Source organism: Nelumbo nucifera, chromosome 1, assembly GCF_055504915.1.
Source record: "Nelumbo nucifera cultivar China Antique chromosome 1, China Antique-T2T, whole genome shotgun sequence".
Lineage (NCBI taxonomy): Eukaryota > Viridiplantae > Streptophyta > Magnoliopsida > Proteales > Nelumbonaceae > Nelumbo > Nelumbo nucifera.
In genome coordinates, this window is record NC_142649.1 from 129932314 (window position 1) to 129955260 (window position 22947).

General features: G+C 38.6%; 2 protein-coding genes across 3 annotated transcripts in view; one reads left to right on the plus strand and one right to left on the minus strand.

Moving 5' to 3' along the window:
• The window catches only part of LOC104589075 (Polynucleotidyl transferase, ribonuclease H-like superfamily protein), a 36525-nt gene extending 26368 nt beyond the window's left edge, over positions 1 to 10157 (minus strand). The window contains exons 1-4 of one of the 2 annotated variants that reach the window (XM_010247260.3): positions 9887 to 10157; positions 3744 to 4348; positions 2512 to 2714; positions 991 to 1071 (exon numbers count right to left, since the gene is read on the minus strand). In XM_010247260.3, the coding sequence (XP_010245562.1) occupies positions 991 to 1071; positions 2512 to 2714; positions 3744 to 4208 (749 nt within the window). In that variant the 5' untranslated portion in view covers positions 4209 to 4348; positions 9887 to 10157. Of the gene's footprint in view, positions 1 to 990; positions 1072 to 2511; positions 2715 to 3743; positions 4349 to 9886 lie in introns of those variants that run through there. The other variant, XM_010247262.3, reaches the window with a different exon arrangement.
• A 4231-nt stretch (positions 10158 to 14388) lies between these two features.
• On the plus strand, positions 14389 to 15585 carry LOC104589076 (fasciclin-like arabinogalactan protein 13). The gene has a single exon (XM_010247263.3). The coding sequence runs from the start codon at positions 14532 to 14534 to the stop codon at positions 15291 to 15293; it is 762 nt and encodes a 253-aa protein (XP_010245565.1). The 5' UTR covers positions 14389 to 14531; the 3' UTR covers positions 15294 to 15585.
• Positions 15586 to 22947: the final 7362 nt, after the last annotated feature.

The following is a 22947-nucleotide window of genomic DNA, read 5'->3' on the forward strand; positions in this document are numbered from 1 at the left end:
CAAAAAAAAGTGGTAAACATAATATTGATAAAAAATATAAACTTAGATTTAAAAATAAATGTTTTAGAAACCTATTATCTAAAATCAAAATACATAAACATAACATGTAAAGGGTACTCAAATGAAAATTTAAAAATAAAATCAAACATATAAAACAATTTCAAGCATGTAAAACCCACAATCTCTTTTTTGCCTCAAGTGCATTACTTCAAGTAGCTATTGTGATGTAAAACATATTACATTCCTAATTCTACGAGCCACCTTTGTGCCATGCCCCTCGAGGCAAGCCAAACAAGTCCATGTTAGGGTCTTAAATTCTTAGTTTCTCACACAAAAAAATAGTGATTTTATAATTGTAATTGCTTTTTAATAAAACATTTTATTAGGATGAATGAATGAACAACATTAGCAAAATAGGGGGTTCTCGGGGCTCTGGGGGCGTGGTATGGGGGTCCAGGGGTGGAGCCCCCGGCCCAACCGCCAAGTTCAAAAAAAGCAAAAAAGCGTCAAATTTTCAAAAGGTGCACACCTAAGCTGAGGTGCAAAGTGCACCAGGTGTGTGCGCCTTTTGAAAGGGGTGCGCCTAGGACCTAGCAAGGCACATACCCTAAAATGCACCTCGCCTGTGCACCTAGGTGCGCCTTTTAAATCACTGGATACTCCTTTTAGGTACAAATGGTGGTTTTGTGATGATACTATTGATTGTTAAAGAATTAGAAATTGTCAATAAAACATTTACAAGCTTTAGTGCAGTTCTCTTGGTATCAAATTGCACAACTTACAAAATAAAGGGTAAGGTTAAAAAGGCTATTAACTAGAAGGGCTTGATAAAGGCATGCTTAGAAACTACCCAATAATCATGTAACCAAATGTCAATAAGCAAAAAAGTTAGTACATTAATGTTCAAATTGTCAAGCAACACTACAAATATTGAGCAAGAAAGGTGACATTTTAATTCTGCCATAACCAAAATAAGAATCACCTCCATACCGATCAACTCCTAGTTTTCCATATTTTCCTTCAATATACTCGTTAATTCTTTGCTGACTCATTTTGGAAGGCTGCACAAATCTGAAGAAGATAATTAAAAAATAAAAATGTAAGCATCTGAAGGTGATTATTCTCAGAAAGTGCCAATTATTAATTTTAATATACTATATAGATGCAGAAAGTAGCAAAATAAATCCTACTGCATATAATATAAATATAAAATTACAAATATTTATTATCTGAGATATGATTTGGGGGAGGGAGGGTAGAGAGGGGTAAAATAAGACAACTTGGAGCCCACCATATTTCCAATAGGGACAGTTATTGTAGACATAGATTCCTGTGAGAAATGCTTTCTTTGCATATACACTAGATGTATCATGACAGATTTTACTAACTTATTCAAGTATGTGTATGTGCTTGGAGTTAACTAGTGAATCCTATGACTGCCACTCCTGGCCCTCACCTACAGCTGCAGGAAAACCCAAGATTTTTTTACTGTGGCACACAAACACTTTCATGGTTGTACAAAGTAAGGGTTCAAGTTCCCTAGCTATTAAAATCCACCTACTTCTACTAGTCAGAGATCAAAATCCATTTAACTTCACAATTTCCCCAAATCTAATCTTCTATGACCCTTATATCAGTTATTAATCCATGTTATTATTTGTAAATGTAAGCACAAAATATTGGTAAGAAGCTAATGAAAATTCAAAATGAAACGCATTAATAGAAAAATAAATTGAAATCCTGGTATAACATTCACTAAAAATCCATCCTTTTTCTTAACTTTTCAACAAAGAAACTGCAATTTGTGAGCATCTGAGAGCACCAATTTTGATTTTTATCTCATTGAAGACATCTCATATCTTTTAATTTTCTTTTTGTTGGCAAGAATAAAAGATTTACCAAGTAAAATTGAGAGGAAGGGAGACACCCAGAAGAACAAAGAACAAAAGAAAAATACCAATAAATTCAGTTTGAGAAAGCTGCATTTATTGCAATTGACCTTTTATTGTGAGTATTACTATAAAGCAGAGAAACAATTCATTAGACCCAGAAGAGTTGCGTTCATTCCTCTAGGTTCCAGGTGGATAAGTAATTCATGAGGACAGGGGAGCAACAGTTTTAATTTCAACTACTTTTTCATCTTTGACTGGTTGACAATTCAGAATTCTCATATACAAACGTCTCCACTAATACATGCATGATGGAATCCATAAAACATATCATTGATTAATAATATATAACTTTTTAGTTTACAACCCGTGTCTTTTCCACCTAAGAAATCAAATTCCCTCAAATGTATCAGACCGAGTCTCCTAAATCCATATCCATGCAAAATTTGCAGTCATTAATTTACTAAGTACAAATCTCTGCAGGGTTTTAGTATGTAAATGAGGAAAATCACAGACTAAAAGTAAAATTCAACTGAACTTATCAGGGGAACTTAGTGGCAGAAAAATTTTTAATAGAGTCCATGAATAAAGTACTAGTGACATGTGCAAGTGAGGTTGAAACCTGTGGAAAAAATCTACAACATCCATGGTTTTTGCATCAACCATTACCACAGGAAACTCAAGAATCTCAATCTTTCCCTCCAAATCAAGCACCAAAAAGTAATCTAGATGCTGAGAGCGCAAATGTTTGAGTTGGGCAGCATTCACTTGGAGCTCTGTGGAACAATTATGATTGAACTTTTCAAGATGCATTGGATCATCCATCTGAAAAAAACCAAAAAAAAAAAAAAACTCAAAACTAAATGCATATTGACATGTTTATTTGACAACTAAGGCATATCAGCGTGGTAAATGTTTTCTATTAAGATAGAAATATCATCAGAGGATTCATGACTATGAAATATGCATCGATGACGAGCAAAAACCTAATATCATAATAATGCATCTCAATTCATCCAATACATGGCCACAAGTTAATGATCAGCTAGATGGAAATTCATGTTTCTCAGAAAGGGAAAAGAGTTTAGAAAAGTTAACAAGACGAGCCACTGAAATTGGACGAAGCTTATATAAGAAGAAAAATATCCCCAATTATAGAAGGGGAAACACCCCAAATTCATTCTGAAGGAACTGTCAGTCCAGGAAGGTATCATGGAACTGTGATTTGTGGTAATTATTCATGAACAACTGGACCTTGGTAGCATGTAAGCATGTTCAATTGCATTCTGGAATTGAGTATTTGTTTGGAGCTCAGTCATAGTTTTTATAATTAAAAACACACTTAACAAGAAAGAAATAACACATGCATAAGCCCCAAATCATGGTTCCAAGGTCACCTAATCCTCTACAACATGATCAAGACTGCACCACAACAAAAAGGGCATGCACGCTTATGGGGGAAATATCACAAGGGGATAACATGCTGGTTCCATTCAATCAGAACTCCAAGCTTCCAAGGCACTTCGCAAGTCCTATACAATGTCTGATGGTGCTGACCATAAATATTACGTATCTGAATTCTATCACAGTTGGCACTGCCTCAAGTAAGCATGTGCTTGCAATGAAGTTAATAGGGATGCTCCTACATGTCACAGTTAACACGTAGCGTTAAAACCAAGGACTAACAGCCAAACACCTAGAACTGTTACCTTAGAATGCAATAAAGGTTGGCCAATGCCTTTGTAATAAGAGAACTTTGATCAAACAGCCAGTGTGCAACAGCAATATAACTGTAATCCTAGAAGGAGAAAATAGACAATCAGGAAGAAGTGGTTCTTGGAAAATATAGACTACCTTTGTGCACTTGCCCTGCGTGTAATACAAACATAATGGCTTCCAACGTTCGCTCTTCAGACCTACTGACTCGACGTGAAGAATAGATGCTGATGCTGAGACTGCTGTGGCAGTAGTAACATTAAGCCTTCTTGGAGACGGAAGAAGCGAGAGAGAGAAAGGAGCTCCGGAGAGGACAGATTCGACAAAGGGAAAGCTGAAACACAGAGAGCTGTAGCGTCCTGAAGAAACCCTCGCAAACACCATTTCTGATTGTGGTGGTCCTAGCTTCCTTGGACTTGGAGGAGGCAGTAAACAACAACACTCCTGCTCTGCGCGCGGGAAATGGAAGGAAGGATACCCTCCGGTTGGGCTAAGAAGACCTACCCGAACCCGACTACTCCCAACAAAACCTCGTTCGAGAGTCTCGGTTGTCAACGGGCTCAAAAATCGGTGGTGTAGCGCTCGGTTAAAACCGTGAATCATAACCCTGATGTATTGATCTAGCCCCTTTCACCAACCACCTTAAATTCTATCACTTCAACGATGCCTTCTTTGTTTGGACAGACCTTAATGACCATTGAAGTCTAGTTGCCTTCGGCGATGTTTGGCATTGATGCCGTTTTCTGAAAAAACGGCGCCAAGTAGAGCTAAAATAGAGAAAGTGGTGTTTCAAATTTGTTCTATACCACACCTTGAAAATAAGGAAAGTGTGGTTTAGAGCAATATCAAATTCAATGGTTTTTGAAAAATTGGTGTAAATAATATGGTATCATCTTGGATGGTATTTTGAAATGTGGGCATTTATTGAATAAAACAATGCCACATAGGCATCATTTCAGCTTTTTCCTCGTTATGTCATAGGTTTGCAAAAAGCAAGCCTTGATTTATGTGTGTACCTACCGTTGGGGGAAGCTTCATTTTCCCCCAACCGGTAGGCGTTTATTCATTGTTGTGCTGATGTGGTGCTTAATGGTGTCGAGTGATGCCTAAGTATCGATAAATGGATTTATTATTGCTTTTCTCGATTTTGCAAATAAATCAAGGACAAACTTTTTGTGAATAAACGTCCACAGTTCCAAGCACATAATTGGACGTTGGATAATATATATCAATGTTGAAAACATTGTGGACAATACTGGTACCAAACAAAACCGGTGTTGTTTTCTCATAAAATGCCTATGTGCGATGTTTCCAACACCGATGCCAAACACCTACAAAGAGAGTTCAGATCTGCTCGTCAGATAGCGCACCTTAGGATTGTCTCAAGTCAGCCTCTGAACTTCAAAACGAGTCTATGCATTACTTCAATTTTCAAAAACTGTTTAATAGGTCATTGCCATTAACAATCTATGCGTTAGTTATCCTTTCAGAAGATGATATGTGCCACTAAAAATTTTAAAAATGTCAAAATTATCCTTTCAAAAAACATTATTCATTGTCTTATACCTTAAGACTCAACCAATTGCTGCTACAATTCCGTACTCTAGCATCCCTACCACAGTGTTATTGACTCCAATGATCATTTGAATTTTATGCAAAATGTCCAAGTCAGTCTCTGACTACTATGTTCTATGGGTAAAAAATTGCGATGTGGGTCTATTGGATAATTCTGCTCTGAGCAACAACTGAAGCAGTTAAAACTGCATTAACAGACTCCTTAATGTAGAGCATCAACGACGAATCCAAGATCTAGAGCGATGATGGATCATTCTCACCTTGTCCATCTGCACAGTCGACCAAGAACCATTCTCAAGATTATTGGTCTCCGCTACCTCCTTAAAAAATGTTCAAAAATTCGTGTATGAAAAACCATCGTCCTTCATTGCTTCTATTGCAAATTATTTCCATTTCCTCTCTTTCCTTTTTGATGGATCAACTTTTGGTTAAGTATCATTTTTTTGGCTAAGTACCTTGTCATATGGTCTGCTTCCAAGTGGCCGATGATTCAGGCCGAAGTGGAGAATTTTGGTTGCAGAGTTGGGTCGAGCTGGGCAGGCTAGGTGGCGAGCTAACTATAGTGTTGAGCTGCCTATGAGGTGCCGAGCTGACTAGGTGCCGAGCTGCCAGGGGGCCGAACTGCCTGGTAGGTGTTGGACTGACCAGGGGGCCGAACTGCCTAGAAGGTGTCAGGCTGACCAGGTGCCGAGCTGCCTGTGAGGTGTTGGGCTAACCAGGTGCCGAACTGCCTTGAGGCGTCGGGCTGACCAGGGGGCCAAATTGCCTAGGAGGTGTCGGGCTGACCAGGTGCCGAATTGCCTGGTGACAAGCTGGATTGATGAGCTTCGTTGCTTTTTAGAGACCTGCAAGGAATCAAATGTTAGAGGACTCGGGGTGGCTAACTCGGTTAGGTCGCTTTGATGCTTAAGTCAGTACTCTTATAGTAGACTGTGAGCTAAAAATCACAAAGTATGAGAGCTAGACTTTTCTTACTTGCTTGCATGCTCACTTGCCCACTCGCCTCTTGGGTTGGTGCCTTTATATAGGCCTGGCTCATGTACCGCCCCCAAGATCTCTGGGAGGTTGTGTCTAACTGGTCCGAGATTCCTGGAGGTAACCGCAATGCACGTTGACCACCCTCCAGATCGTTCGACACGTGGGTCAACTTCCAAGGATCGTGGGAGTGTTAGGATATGCATGCCGAATTGATTGCGAGCACATATTGCAAGTCGCCAGGTCGGCTCATGTGCTAGGCTTCCAGGTCGCGCCTGGGCCAGGCCGCCAGGTCGGTGCCTGTGCCAAACCGCCAAGTCGGGCCCATCAACTTGGCTAAGGCAAGTTGTTGCCAAAGTGGTTCCGAGTGTCACCTAGTTGTTTCGAGGTGCCATGTGTCACAATATCATTGGAGGGCCAAATCCGCCCTCATCATTTGCCCCCCACTCCCGAGCTGAGAATAACTCGGTGAAGGGAGTAAATTTCTCCTTTTGGCCCAGAATGAATAATTCGATGAGCTTGTAAGCGTCGATTCAATTCCTTAGGCTCTGTGAGCGACTCGTAGTCCACTCTCCCTGATCTTTGATTTTGCCCATGCCGAAGAGGCGATTGGGAGTTGTATGCCCATGCCGAGGAGGCGACTGGGACTTATCGTAGTGTTGTCTTTTATCAGTTCGCCAATTCGCGCTTGGGCCAGGTCGCCAGGTCGCGCCTGGGCCAAGCCGCGCCAGGTTGGCTCCTTAGAGCTACGGCTGCGCTGCATCAGCCTCGTTAGTGACGTCGGTTACCCACTCCTACAAGAAGCTACTAGGAGCTCGACCTACGGGGGCTGCACTACTGACTTTAGGTCACCAGCTTGCACGAGAGCCTTAGAAGGCTCGATCGGCAAGGGCGTCCATGCAGTCTGTTGATCGCCTACTCCCGCGGAAGCCATGAAGAGCTCATCTTTGTGGAAGGTACCTCGCGAAGAGGACTGATGAGGCTTTATCCGAGTTGAAATAAAATTGATAGAGCTGCTTAGTTTGTTGGCCATCAACTTTCTACATAGTCTTTGAGTTCATAAAAAATTGAAACTAGAAAGTGAGAACTTTTAGTAGAACTTAGCTTTCTGGAATAAGAGGACTTAGCCTTTTGAAGGATGAGAACTTGGCTTTTTGTAACATTTTCCACAGATGACGCCAATTGATAGATCAACTTTTGGTTAAGTATCAGTTTTTTGGCTAAGTACCTCGTCATATGGTCTGCTTCCAAGTGGCCAATGACTCAGGCCGAAGTGGAGAACTTTGGCTGCCGAGTTGAGTCGAGCTGGGCAGGCTAGGTGGCGAGCTGACTATAGTGCCGAGCTGCCTATGAGGTGTCGAGCTGCCAGGGGACCGAACTGCCTGGTAGGTGTTGGGCTTACCAGGGGGCCGGACTGCCTAAGAGGTGTCGGGTTGACCAGGGGGCCGAACTGCCTAGGAGGTGTCGAGCTGACCAGGTGCCGAACTGCCTGGTGACAAGCTGGATTGATGAGCTTTGTTGCTCTTTAGAGACCTGCAAGGAACCAAATGTTAGATGACCCAGGGTGGTTAACTCGGCGAGGTCGCTTCGATGCTTAAGTCAGTACTCTCATAATAGACTACGAGCTAAAAATCACAAAGTATGAGAGCTACACTTTTTTCTTACTTGCTTGCCTGCTCACTTGCCCACTCGCCTCTGGGGTTGGTGCCTTTATATAGGCTTTATTCATGTACCGCCCCCGAGATCTCCTGGAGGTCGTGTCTAACTGGTCCGAGATTCCTGGAGGTAACCGCCATGCACGTTGACCACCCTCCAAATCATTCAGCACGTGGGTCAATTTCCAAGGATCATGGGAGTGTTAGGATATACATGTCGAATTTGTCAGCGAGCACGTCTTGCAAGTTGCCATATCGGCTCATGTGCCAGTCGCCAGGCGCGACTTGGTGACCTAATTGTTCCGATGTGCCATGTGTCACAATAATATTGGAGGGCCAAATCCGCCTCATCACTTTTCATTTCTTCTTTGGTCTCGTCTCCCATCACCAATTCTAGGCACCTCTTAATTTTAGCTCTCTGTTGCGCCCCCATCTTCTCCCTTTCTTTTTTCACCTTCACTCTGACTCCAGTCCTCCAAACATCTTGAATTAGCTTCAAATTCGTTGTTTGCTTCACCGTTTGCAGAATTGCCACCACAAGAACTCCGGCGACCAAACTCTCCAATGTCGAGTTCCATCCACATTGTGTTAGGAAACAACCCACCGACGGGTGAGTTAGAACCTCCACCTGACTACACCAAGGAACAACATCATGAGATATCACCCGCCATTTTCTCTTCGCAGTTTGCAATTTACATGCTGATCTTCATACGATAAAAAACACTACCCTTTTATACTCTCTCCCTATAAACTCACGAGCTCTTCAAAACCCTAGATACAGGTTCGGTCATTTGGTTGCCAAAGACATTTTGCTTCGTCGGAGTCTTGGCGGAGATCTCCAAAGAACCTCTGCATGTTCAATCTATTTGGAAAATTCATCTGTTCTGTGGAGCATCTACGGAAATCATCATCAATATCATAGTAACAAATCCAATCTTCTGTTGCCCACAAAATTTCTCAGTCGGAATCCTTTCACCATGACTTGGAAGAATTCAATATTTTAGTTCTTCACGAAATTCATCACCGCATTGGAATATTACTATTTTTAATTAGGGCTTTGGTTTTGATCTCGGAGCTCTGTAAAGTGCAAACATATTTCGACCTACAAGTTTGGGTTTTTAAATCTCCAATTATGGATCACTTCAGAAGTTATTACTTCTGGACCTTTTGCTATCGGAGACACGCATCAAATCTATGACAGTCTACCTTGACTAAAGAGGTTGTTAGAAAATACCAATTAGGGTAAAACACCCGAATAAGAACTCATGGGTGTTAGGACTTAAACAATTCCTTGATTAGGGGATTTGAAAATTCAAATTTTGAATTTGAAATGATTCATTAATTTGATAATGATGGGGGTTGTTAATTGAAAAAAAAAAATTAAGGGAATTAAATTCCCTCTAATTAGATAAGCTCTTTGATAGGAAGACTGCATAGAAAGACAAGAGAGAGGACCCCTCTTCCCTGGGCGTGTGGTGTGTATTCTCTCCCTACTAATCTCATTCTAACCTCCGATAGAGTGCTCTCTATCAGCATTGTTTCTAAGAGAGAAAAAACACAGAGAGAGATCGTTTGTGGCCCAAGGGGATAGTTCAGTCCTCGCAATTATTGATTATTATAATAGTGAAAGATTGTTATTTCAGTCGAATACATTGATTTGGTCAAGAAGATAGCGTCCATGCAACTGGACTTTATTTGAAAGGTCAAAGGCTGAACCACATACAAATCGATTTCTACGAGGATATTAACAGAGTGGTTATGGCGTTTTGAGGTATGTTCTAAACTTGAACTTATTTGATTCAGTTAGTCATAAAGGTGATTACTATTTTGAATGAATCAGAATTAGAACTGTTTGCTTTTGGTTTATAGTTAATTCAGTCCATCAACGGTAAACTATACACAGTAAATGAGGACTGATGTTCAACTGGTAACACCTTGACCAACTAACTAACAGAGGTATTATCTCTACCTCTGTCCCAGGAATTTTAAATTCTCCAAGAATACGTTGATACAGTTATGGATGGCTGTAGATTTTGTTCAGCAATCGGAAATCAAAGAATTGAGCTCCCTGAATACCTTTTTTCGGTGCTCCTGCTCTGACGGAGAAACCATCCCCTTCCTCTTCATCTTATCTTCTTCACCCTTGTAGTATCCATCGCCCCATCCGAGCAAAGAAGCACCAAAAATGTCAATAGATGATTGCCAAAAGAGTATGGTTGATTGGCTTTGCCTGCTCAAATGGGGAAGAGAGAGTGGGTGGGCGCTCGGCTAAAGGAATGGATGTGAATATTGGGATCAGGAGGGAGAAGTGACTTCTTGATATCTCAGTGAGGATTTTTTGGTAGAATTTGGATTGGTTTACGTGGAATTGACAAATAAAGAAAATTAGATAATACCTGATAGATATTTATGCTATTTCACTTATTGGTTAACGTCAGTTAACTCAGAAAGTTTTTGGAAATTCAGGCAATGAATAGACACGTTTTGAAGTTCGGGGACTTGAGACAACCCCTAAAATATAAGGTACCGATCAAGATTTTTCCATTTCTTTTTTTGAAAGCACCTACCAGCATGTTTCGGTGTGCATTGGGAACATCTTCCCATGAATAAGTATTTCCAAGTATGAGATGTTTTTGACAATGATTTTCAACTCGCTATTGACTTGATCGATTGAACCGTTTGAACCATCATTTGATCAGGATTTTGGGTTCAATTTTGTTAAAACCCAACTATTGGTCAATAACTATTGAGTTTGTTAAAAACCGTTTGACCCGGTCGGTTCAACTGTCAACTTGCTCGACCTGATTACCGGGTTGCAGGCTGCACACTCAATGCATGTAAACTTTCAGAGGCCATAACTTTGCACTTTGATGTCCGATTGGGGTGATCATGTTTTTGATTTTTGGTAACTTTTCAAGATCTATGCGTCCCAAGGTGACATAGGTGCCTTGCCCCGCTATTTTTGCAAAAAAAAACTTTTTGGCCTCAAATAGCAATTTTTAATATTTTTATAAATAAAAAAATAAATTTAAAAACGTAAATTAAATATAAAATAATACATATAGCATATCTAAAACATATTATACATTATTTATTGATAAAATATGTATTACTTCACATATATATATACATGTATACATACACATATGTGGCACGGTCGAACCGGTGACTTATGACTTGGAGGCAAAAATGGTTCGACCTTCGGGTCGGTTTTTAAAGCATTGATTTTAGATGCATGGCTAAACGAGCTGTGAGGCACAATCTACGAGGAGTATATCCAAACTCTCATAAAGAGTAGTACAATGCACATTTGGTGCATACAATGTTTTAAAAACCAACCTAGAACTGGACACTGCTTTGGCCACTGATTTGATTGTCCAATTCGAATAGATGGTCCATTCTAATTTTAAAAAAAATAAAGAAATATAAAAAATAACAAAAAACCATTGTTCAGGTCGAATGGGTCGATGGATTGTTGACCAAGTCAATGGTTTTTGGCCAATAAACGGGTTAAGGGTGAAATGGAACCGGTTGCCTGCATGATTCATGGGCTGAATGGTCCAACTGTTGGGTCAACTAAAGTTCAAAAACATTGGATGCATATATATTTGTATGTAAGGGTGCAACTTTTCTTTAATTAGTGGGAGGATTGGGATTTTAACAATATTTCAATGGGCTCAACTTGAAACTTGAATCCGAAACAATGTAAACTGTTAACTTGGGCCAACCCGAATTGCACCCTTAATTGTATGCATTCTGGTCCTGTTTTGATGGTGTTTGATAATAATGCATTTATATAATGAAAGTGATAGCTTTCACAATTTTGAAGGCATATTTTCATCTAAAATGAGAGCTATAATTGGTATTTTCAATTATATAATGTAAACTTATCACTCAAAGATGATCAATGTTAATTTTCAATCTCAGGATTCGTATTTACACCCATTAAAAATAAAATAAATTTATCAATGCAAATTACATGGACCAGAATGTACCATATATATTTGGTATTTTCATTCTATTTAACACTCTTAACAAACGGAAACTGTAAGAGCTTCCCGTGCATGATACTGATACACACTAATCAGTAATCACTATCACGGGTGTGGGGTAAAATAACATTTTTCCAGAGTCAAAAAGGACAAGGAAAGGAATGAGTGGGGCAAATGCATGAAACGGCCGAAGATTCCCCGTGAACTCGAGGCCTTTGCATTAAGTTGTAAACCAATCGATAAAAAAAAAAAATCATCAAAATTCACGGGGTGGTTGTGACTTGTGACTTGTGAGTGTAATTCATCACATCACTCTCACTCTCAAAACTGAGAGTCTGAGAGTGGGTGGTTATGATTCGAAGACCTTACTGTTGAGAGTCTGATCCACATATCCCCCAAAACCACTCCCAGTCCCCGTCAATTTTGATGAATTCTCAATGTCATTTATTGGTTGCTTTGGCCGTGTTATATGCTAATTAAGATCCCGGATTGGTCGGAGACAGAATCAAAATCATGCACACCGCCACCGGTATACTGGTATAGGGTACTTGGTAGAGATCGATGCAAGAAAATCTCCGATGGCATTAACGTCGGATCTGTCCTTTCCGTGAATTCGAACCTACCACCCTTCCTCAAACTTTTTGATGTGATGGCGCCCTTGATTGTTTGGATTCCAAGGAAAATTCCCACCAAGCAAACACGATCGGGAGTGGGAGTGGGAGTGTTGCAAGTTGCAACCCAATGAATTTCAACCAACAGGAAAATTCATAACAAATCCGGTTCAATCCAAGCCTAAAAATACTGCCGTGCTTAATTTGAAAGGAATACAAATACAAATATATTGAGAGAATGAAAATCCTTCCAAACTGAGTTTATAAATACAAATATATACAAAATAATATAATATACAAGATTTTATTTTCTATATATTTATATTTATAGTCCTTCCAAACTGAGCCCAAAGAAAATTAACAGTTACCCATCTAAAATTCTAGACCGGAGGCTAGCTATACAATGGGAGTAGTCCGTCAGGCCATTGATTTGTCACTCTGTTGAAGTCCACAGGAAATCCGAATAACTTGGTGACACACAGACTAGCCGCAGAACAAATTAGTAATAATAAATAAGGATATCACAGTCACCCACTTCATGCACTGGTTCTGAATAAAGAAACAATTACATACAAAGTTGGGACTATAATCCCAACTTCTTCTTTGGCATAAATGTTCCTGATACCATCTGATCAATGTCATCAATGTGTTGGATTATTCTGCTTTTGTTAGGAGGTGTCCCGATTTGGTCCTCACAAAATTTGTCCTGGTTACACCCTTCTTGCAATACTTACAGCTCTCAATTTGGAACATCTTATTTATTTTTTTCATAGATGGTGTGATGTTCTCAATGCACAGTTTGGAGTGTTGTGAGAATGATGTGAGGATCAAATCTAGATTTTTCTTTGGCAATCTAATTGAATTTGTTTTCAAAAATAAAAAAAGCAATTGTCATGTCAGCAATCATATTATTTAGTTTTGCTAATGTGGCAATTTTCCTGTGGGAAAACTTTGGCTTCTTTTGACAAAAAACAAGAAGATATCAATTCATCATCCACCGTTAAAAGTGATTATACCTATAATTTATAAATTAAAAGGACCAAATTTTTTTTCTGTTTTCGAAAATAAATCCATCCACTTATTAGGCCTAAATCAAATGGCTGGTCCTTGGCAGATGAGATAAACAGGGTACGTAGTGGTGGGTCTCGACAATAATTCCTCATACTCTTAAAATAATTTTTATCCATTCCGTTGTTTGTGTTTGGTGAGACTTATAATCTATGGAATATGAGATGACCCCTCTTGCCACGTGGTGCCAGCCTTGCAACCATGAATAATAATACCACTCAATAACCAAGCCTGTCAAAAGTCTAAAGTGTACTCAGGGCACAACTTACCTTCATTAATTTTTCTATACCAGCAGCCTACCAACCAAAGAGATGTATAAATTAATTCAACGTTTTTATTAATTTTAAAATATCATGTACTTTATCACAAGGGGAAAGGAGTTGCTTTTTTCTCTTTACTTTTTTTTTTTTGGTGTTAATGATACGATTTTAACCCCCATAGGGACCATCCTGACATTGAGTGATTGGTTCAACTCAATATTAGTATTTTCAGCCCATCCTTGACCCGGCCAAAATTCTGATTCGGGTCGACTACTGACTCATTATATTATATGTTAAAGACCATTAATTAACCTGTCAACCTATACAGTTATACAGTTGATTTTTTTTTATGATAATGACATGAATTAACCCATTAACACATTGAACTCAAATACTAGAGATCACAAATATTTAGGAATGTCTATCAAAAAATAAAAAATAGAAAATACAAGCAGGATGATAAGAACGGAAAGAATAACAATAATTAATGAGAAAAAAGGTAAAGTACTTTAAGTAAGAAGAATTACTTGTGCACATGAATTAATAGTTACTTGTTACCTAAATGGTGGTGGGCATAACATTAAATCACATATATAGTTGTCTTTCTTTGTATTTTTCCTCTTGGATATTCTCTTTGGTGAGTGAGGTTTGTCTTGACTCAATTCTATAGACAGCTCATTCCAACATATTCCCACTCTCCACAGTCTTATCCCATAAATCCCCACCCATTCTCCTACTCCAACACTCACCACCCAGCTACCAGGCCACTAGCAGAAGCAGTAGAAGCACCATGGCCTCCACAGCTCCTCTGGCTACCATTCTTTTGGCCTTGCTACCATCTCTCTTCCTCATCGCTCCTGGCGCTGTTGCCCAAAAAGCGCCAGCCCCAGCACCAGCAGGCCCGATCAATCTCACAGCCATCCTTGACAAGGGCGGCCAGTACACCACCTTCATTAGACTCCTGGGATCCACACAGGTCATAAACCAGATCGAGAACCAGCTCAACTCATCTACTCAAGGCCTGACAGTGTTTGCTCCCACCGACAATGCATTCAGCAACCTGAAGGCCGGCACGCTCAATGGACTGAGCGCACAGGATCAATCTGAGCTTATATTGTACCACGTCTTGCCTCAGTACCAAAGCATGGTCTCCTTCCAGACCATTAGCAACCCTGTCCGAACTCAGGCGGGCAGCGAAGGCGGATCTCTGGGTCTCAATTTCACTAGCAGCGGCAACCAAGTGAACGTCTCAACTGGGCTTGTCAACACCCAAGTCAACAATGCTCTTCGGCAGGACCCGCCATTGGCAGTCTACCAGATCGATAAGGTGTTGCTACCGCCGGAGCTCTTCGGAGTGAAGTCTAAGGCATCGGCTCCACAGCCTTCGAAAACTCCCTCGGATGCATCATCCAACAAGACCTCACCAGCAACAGTTGCATCATCAGCCAAGGGGCCGTCGTCCGCGGATGAAAGTTCAGGTTCCAACGGGTTGACAGTTGGATTGGGCTTGGTCGTCGGAATTGGGTTGATGTGCCTGGGATTTCTCTCATGAGAGCTGAAGATGGAGGATATCTAGTTATTTATTGTTTCTTCTGGGGATCGGCGTTTGGCATGTGTACCTACATTCATGTGTCTTGTGTTCTTATTGTTTTCTCTCTCTCTCTCTCAATAATTTAATAGTATGTAATACAGATTTTTTTTGTGTGAGTGTAATACAGATTTGAACTTCTAGAATTTAGGGTCAGATCTTTTGGCCTTTTGAATTCGTTTCTGTAGCATTTTGGTGTATAATGCAACGATCAAGATGAAGATGGGCAAGACAATTCGACCTTTTTGATGCTTAATTTGTTTCATTACCCGAAATTCAAATAAGAGAGTGAAAGCACATCGATGATTCAATCATGTCAATGTTTAATGGGGATGGCAATTAGACATTACCTTCCAATTAGTTGGTTTGGCTCTGTTTTTTTTTTGCAGTGCAAATCAAATAAAAATTTCACCTTGTTAAAGGGGCAGTACAAATCTGAATCAGATACAAATTTGTTGCCTTGTTAAATTTTTCAATTCAATATATTACCCTCCAGTTAGTTGGTTTGTCTCTGTTTCTTTTTTCTACAGTGAAAATCTGATTCAGATACAAAATTTTCATCTTTGTTAAATTTTGCAATTCAAGACATTACCCTCCAATTGGTTGGTTTGGCACTGCTTTTTTGCATTGTAAAATCTGAATCAGATATAAAATTTTGACCTTGTTAAATTTTGCGCCAGTCTGTTTGTAACTATCATTTATATTTTTACCTAATACAAATTTTGCATTTTTTATCCTTTTGCACAATTGCATTCATTAACAAGTGCAAATTTTATATCCCAAAGACTATGAAAAATTTGCACCACCTCCCACCTACCTTTCTCCATATCTCATATAAAACGGGGACTAAATTATGTTGCTTCCTGCCTCACTTTGCACGTAACAATTTTTTATGATAATGATAGTAAAAAATATGTTTCTAAATTTTTCTACAATTATATATATATATATATATATATATTAGAGATGTGCCCAAATGTTTTCTACATTCTTTTTACTTTTATATGTTTTTCATTTATTTTATTTTATTATTATTTATTTATGACGTCAAAGATTTACACATTTGACCCAAAAGGTTGAATTGTTGACTCACCACCAAATAGGAAAACAACTACATTTTTTTTGTTAATTTTAAATTTGTATTTTATTTCTATTGTGCATAAAACAATTATTCTTTGTCACACATATTTTGAATATGATCAATTAATGTAATATTCAATGAAAGAATAGGAATTCATATCTTAAATATAAGACTTAATGACAAGGATCTGAATGAGTGTAAATGTAGTAGTTTAAATCAATGTTTTAAAAACCGACACAGAGCCTGAACCGTTTTTGCCTTTGGGTCTTGGGTCATCGGCTCAACCGGCCGGGTCGAATGGTTCAGACCGCTCCACATCATCATATATATGTATTTATATACATATGTATATATGTGTATATATGTATGTATGTGTATAAATATATATTTTATCAATAAATAATGTATAAATATGTTTTAAATATGCTATATGTATTTTTTGTATTTAACTTATATTTTTAACTCAGTTTTTAATTTTTTTTTATTTATAAAAAATATTAAAAATTGTAATTTGAAACCAAAAAAGGGGGTTTTTCTCAAAAAGTTACCCAAAATAAAAAACAATCACCCCAATCGGACATTGGAGTGCAAAGTTATGGCCTCTGAAAGTTTGTATACATTGAGTGTGCAACCCGCAACCCAGTGACCGGGTCGAACGAATCAACGGTTGAACCGGCCAGGTCGAACGGTTCTTGACTAAGTCAACAGTTTTTGACCATCTAATGGGTCTTGACTGAACCGGACCCAGAATCTTGGTTGGGTGATGCATGGTTTGAACGGTTTGACCGATTGGATCAACGACGAGTTGAAAACATAGGTTTAAATTACATTTTATGTCTTCATAAAGTCACCATTATAGAGAGAGACCAAATTCAAAAACAGATATATTCTAATCAAGAATATAATTCAATAGACATTAATAAGAGAGAGACCAAATCAAAAAATTGGAATATTTTAATCAAACAAAAATTTCATACTTTGATTCACACTCTTAATAGAACAGTGCAAATTGCATACTGTAAGCTGAAACTCACATGAATATAACTTATGAATCAATTTTGTGTAGATGAGATAAAGAAGTCGTGGGATTTACACCCCACCAAACAAGGCAAACAAAAATTAAAGAACCCATGTCAGTCGGTGTTATGAAACTCAGCTGAATAACAAGAGATCAATGGACCTAAGGCGGGGGCCACCTGGTGGGTTGAAGATAAGAATTGGATGGCGATTTTTGTTTTCAAAATGAGAAATTGGAATCTAGTTAACAACAATGCCACAGCTTGTGTTGTCGTCTGTCCCATCAGAAAGCACTAATGGGCTGGTGTAAATTTCCATCAGCGACAGGGCCCCTACTGAATTGTAGCCCATGATAAGAAAGTGGAAAAGCAAAATTTCCTTACCTCTTTGGGAAGGGGATGGACAAATTTGGGTCCAGCTCAAATCCTCTTCACTGGGTAATGACCTAATGGGTATCTCCTCACTGAACCAAGGATGCTAAGGATATACAACTCTGCATTGTTGAGAAGAGGTGGCAATTGGGCGGGTTGAATTGGGTTTGGTTTGGGTTGAGCTTCAACCCAATTCATCTAACCCGCCAACCCATTACTAATCCAGTTATATAAGATTAAATGGTTTGAGTTCAATTCAAACCTGCTTTAACCCAATCCAACCCATTCAAACCCATTAATTTTATATTTATAGACTTAAAAAATAAACTAACTCTCTTTCAATAAATAAGTTGGTCATAGCTTGGTGGTAATGGTAGTTACTATTTACACAAGTAATGAAGGTTCAAATCACATTACATACATATTATTTTTATACAAGCGGCAAAGCCATTTGACTATATTCGGATTTCAGGTTTGACTGAACCACTTAGGTTTAAACCGGTCAGACCAACTTGAACTATCTAAGTGGATTATTTTTGAGTTAATCACATGAAGGGTGGTTGAACCATTTAGATCTGGATCAGTCTGGTCAGACCAAACCGGACTGGTTCAGTCAATGGTGGATTGACTTGGATCGAACCATATCATGTTTGTGCACAGGTTTGGGACCGAACCGAATGACCGAAGCGGGTCAATATAAGTAAAATAGGGTCGGTTCGGATTCGGGTCGAATTGTGTGGAAATTAGTCGGTTAGACAGCCCAGACCGAGCAAAGTTCACGAACACCGAACTATCTCGCGCCGAAATCGTTTTGGATTTGGGTCGAGCCGGATCTGCTTGTATCGGGTCGGGCTTTTGTGAATACTGGTTGGACCATATGACCTGAACTGGGCAGAGCAAGCAATACTGAACCATCCCACCTGGGGTCTATTTCGGATTTAGGATCAGTATATGCTGGATCGGGTCAAGCCGCGTTGAACTGGTTCGAACTTGGGTCAATTTGATTTGGATTTATATATGGTGAAGTGTGTTGATTCAAGACAAAACTAAATTTAGTCAATAATTAATAGAAAATTAATGCATTAATTATAAATTATTTAATTCAAATGAAGAAAATTAAAAAACAAGACTAAAGAATTAATAATGCTTATATCTCTAATAATTAACCCAATGATTATCCACAACCCAATCCAACCCGACCCATTTTAATGGATAAGTTGAGTGGTGGGTTGATCACACAACCCACCAAGTAAATGAGTGGATTGGATGAATTAAGTACTGGGTAGATTGGATGGATTCAACGGATTGGGTAAAAAATTGTCACCTTAGCAGTAAGGGTTCCAATTGGCTTGAGCATTTGTTTAATCTTGCAAAGGTCTGGCCCATGAGCCCAATACATTGAAAAATGGGCCCTCATGTTGCAGCCACATGGGTGGTGGGACTTTATAGATTACAAAGGGGACAAAATAGAACATCCATTGTTCTCCATTTGTTCGCACATTGCACATGCGATTCCAGATCTGCTACAAACAAGATCCGAAGAAGTCTGCACAAGCACCGTTGTTAGCACTTATCAAGAAAAAAACAAGCACCGTAATGGCGTTATTTGCTTTTTTTCGCCGCGGCCCGCAGGTCTGGGTAGAGAATAGAGGAGCCGGGATGTCCTCTTCTCACAAAGTGCCCTTCACACCAATCTCACAGCATCTCGATGAATGTGACTGTGAGATCGGTGTAAGGCGCGCTCAATAGATTCCAGAGAAACCATTTTATATCTTACATCTTGATTGTTTCGGACATCATTCTGTTTAAAAATTAAAATATGCATTGCAGTGGTTTGAGATTAACAAATTCAATTTATTGGTATTTAGGCTGTATTTGGTTGTAATGCAAATAAATTGGCATTGGTACAAAATTATGGGAGTGCAAATGATTTGAGTGTAAAATCTGACTTATTTTGTTTTAAAATTTAGATTATTTTGTTTAAATGCAATACAAAAGAAGTAAATTAAGACATGAAAAAGTATAAAATAAAACCCAAAATAAAATTAAATAAAAATTTGTGCTATTTCATTTGCACTCTCATGCTTTTATATTAGTACAAATAAAATTGCACTGCAACCAAATACAGTATTAGAGTCAAATAGAATTTTGATCGATTCCGGATTGGTTTTGAATATTGAATTTTGTTAATAAAGTAAACTAAAAATTACTTGTGTTGTTGTAATCATCATCATTATTTTAAGCCTTGTCCCAATCATATTGGGCTGGTTACGCGAATCCTGTTTTGCCATTCTCTTATATTCAGTGTCATATTCATCATTAAATCATGTGCACTTAAATAATTTGTTATTATTTTTATTCAAATCATTATTTTTGGTTTGTCCCTCATAGTTCTTTTAATCTTTTTAGCTTGTAATAGATTACTTTTCCTAACAGGTGTCATAAATGATCTTGTATGCACATGATCAGACCATTTCAATTTACTTTCTCCCATTCAAGGATCAAAGTATCTGAAGGGATGAGAGATCCATTCTATGGACGCCCAAAGATTGCGGAATAAGGGGCGAATTTCAAAACATTTATCTCTCCCTTCAATTGGGAATCGTATTCCCTATTTAGAAAATCATATTTTCAAGGATCAATCTTGAACCATAAACTGAACCAAAAGGAGTGGGAGAGGATTATACCTGATACGGAGAAATACTATCTCCCAATGGAGGTGTTCACGCCCAAGGAAGGATCCAAAATCTGCTCCCACTGAAGATGGCGCAGTGAAGGGTGGAGCAGAATCAACAATGTTCTTCAAAAGAACTTGACCCTTCGCAAGAATCAACTGGACGGCTTGTGAGTACAGCTCCAACCAATCTTTTCCCAAAAGATTGAGATCAAGATCAAATCTTGATTGCTCCCAAGAACTGGAGATCGAACTGAAGGAATGGCAATGGCAGGAAGGTGGCGGCAGGAGAGAATTCGCAGTATGCAGGAAATCTCTCAATCTCTCTTTCTTCAAAGAGAAGAGTGCTATTGATCATAATCATCTAAAAGGCTGCCGCCCCCTTCCCCTTTTATAATCTCAAAGGGATTACCTCCTAGTCAGATTAGGAGTTGCTAGTCCAAATCATATTTGGGTTAGAAGTCCCTTAGTGATAAGGGATAATCCTTATCTTATCTGCAGATCAGATCAGCTATCTCCTAATCTAATTAGGAGGTTTCCAGATCTAAATCTCATTTAGATCTTAGACTCTCTGAGTGGATAGGGTCTAAGCCCAATCCTTTTAGCTGACCCACTTCAGAATTCGCCCCATTTAAATGACTGATCAAATCAGCCCAGTTCGAAATGGGCTTAAGGCCCATTTAAAGTTATGTACTCAAAAAGCCTTCCAAGCTGCTGCCCAGTTGGGCTTCCTTGTATGGCGTGGGACCCAAGCATTGATCTACACATCAGCCATATGGGTTCAGCCCGGCCTTTGTTACAAGGCCTGGCCGAATGCACTACTGAAAACAGTGTACCCCCTGAAACCCATCAAATGGGCTCTATGGGCCCAACACTTACACTAAGTGGTCCCTGGGCCAAGCCACCTTGTAACACCCAGGGACTGTGGGCAGATGCAAGATTAGCCCATCAGGTGTTATCCTCAATGGTCTTACACTTAACCTCTCAGCCCATAATGATCATACACTGCCCGACAAGAGAGGACCTCTCCCTCGGCTGTAAGGAACAGTGTTGCACTCTCCACTTATATGGATCCCGGGAATTAAAACCTTATTGCAAACATTTTTGAAACCATAATATATATATATATATATATACTTTTATATCCTATATAAAATATATTTGCAAAACAAATCTCAACGGTTGAAATCGGCTGCCGGCAGTCTTGGTTACCATCAGTGAGAGTGCATCCCCGATCATTACCTTTGTCCGACAAAGGGGCTGATCCTGTCACTATGATCACCCACTCAGATGAATTCTCGGACTGTCCCAACATACCCAGGTTTTGACCCCCGCTAAGGATCTCACTGATTGGTACATCAAAGATAGCCCAATCCGACACCTAGTGCAGTATCATAATCGAGTCTAGGGGTCGGGTGTAACTTTCCAGTTTTGCCCATCAATCTCCAAGGTCCAGGGCAATACTGGAAATCTGGTCCAGTTCAAAGATTCAATTAATCATATACTGTATGTGCCTAGGGTCTCACCCTGGCAGCTGAGACAGGCCACCCCAACCGACTTGGTGGCACCACAGTGTCAGCCTTGTCAGGATAGGTCTCCCTAGACCGACCCACTGGCTGTGAACATTCTAAACTAACCCAAGTCTCATTAAGTGTCCAGTTTAAGGGTATTACACAGAAACATACCAAGGGAACATGAATCAAATATGTATATTTATTTATTTACAATAAACTCATAAAGTACATCATTCTGATTGAAGCTAAGGGCATACAAAACTGTCTAACAGTATCCATATTTGATATCATACTGGATGAATCGTATATGGATACAAATACTCTTTGGAAATGCATGAATACAAACAAAAGATAAAGAAACACTTGAATACGTTTGGGAAATACATTCAAATCACAAAAATATATTAATAAAACTAAATCAAAATCCGAATCATCTATGCAATTTGTATAAAACACATTAGAAAGGCATACTTCAATAGGTTATACGAAGATAAGCATTACAATCAACAATACTAAGACTGTAGAACATTCAAGCATCATATAATAATTATCACTCTATTTCAATTTTATAATTATAATTTTCAATTTTTATTAATTTTTAGAAAATCTATTGATTTAGTATTTTATGAAAATAATAACTTTTTTAAATAATAAATATGCTTTCATTTTTAGCATATAGGTGTTTTATTTTACATTTAACTGTAAAATAAAACATATAAATCATTTAAGGTAGATAACATAAATTATTTATAATTTTAAATTTTTATTAATTTTTTGGGGAAGTTAAATCTTAAATTATTCATTTCAGATTTTACAATTACAATTTTCTATTTTCCATTAATTTTATTGGGAAAATTTATTTATTTAGTATTTTTATATAATAACTTTATTTTTTCAAATAATAATTATACTTTCATTTTTAACATAGAATCATGTCTAAAATAAAATATATAAATCATTT

Coding starts and splice junctions, on each gene's coding strand:
- LOC104589076 (XM_010247263.3), top strand. CDS start 14,532: ATGGCCTCCACAGCTCCTCTGGCTACCATTCTTTTGGCCTTGCTACCA.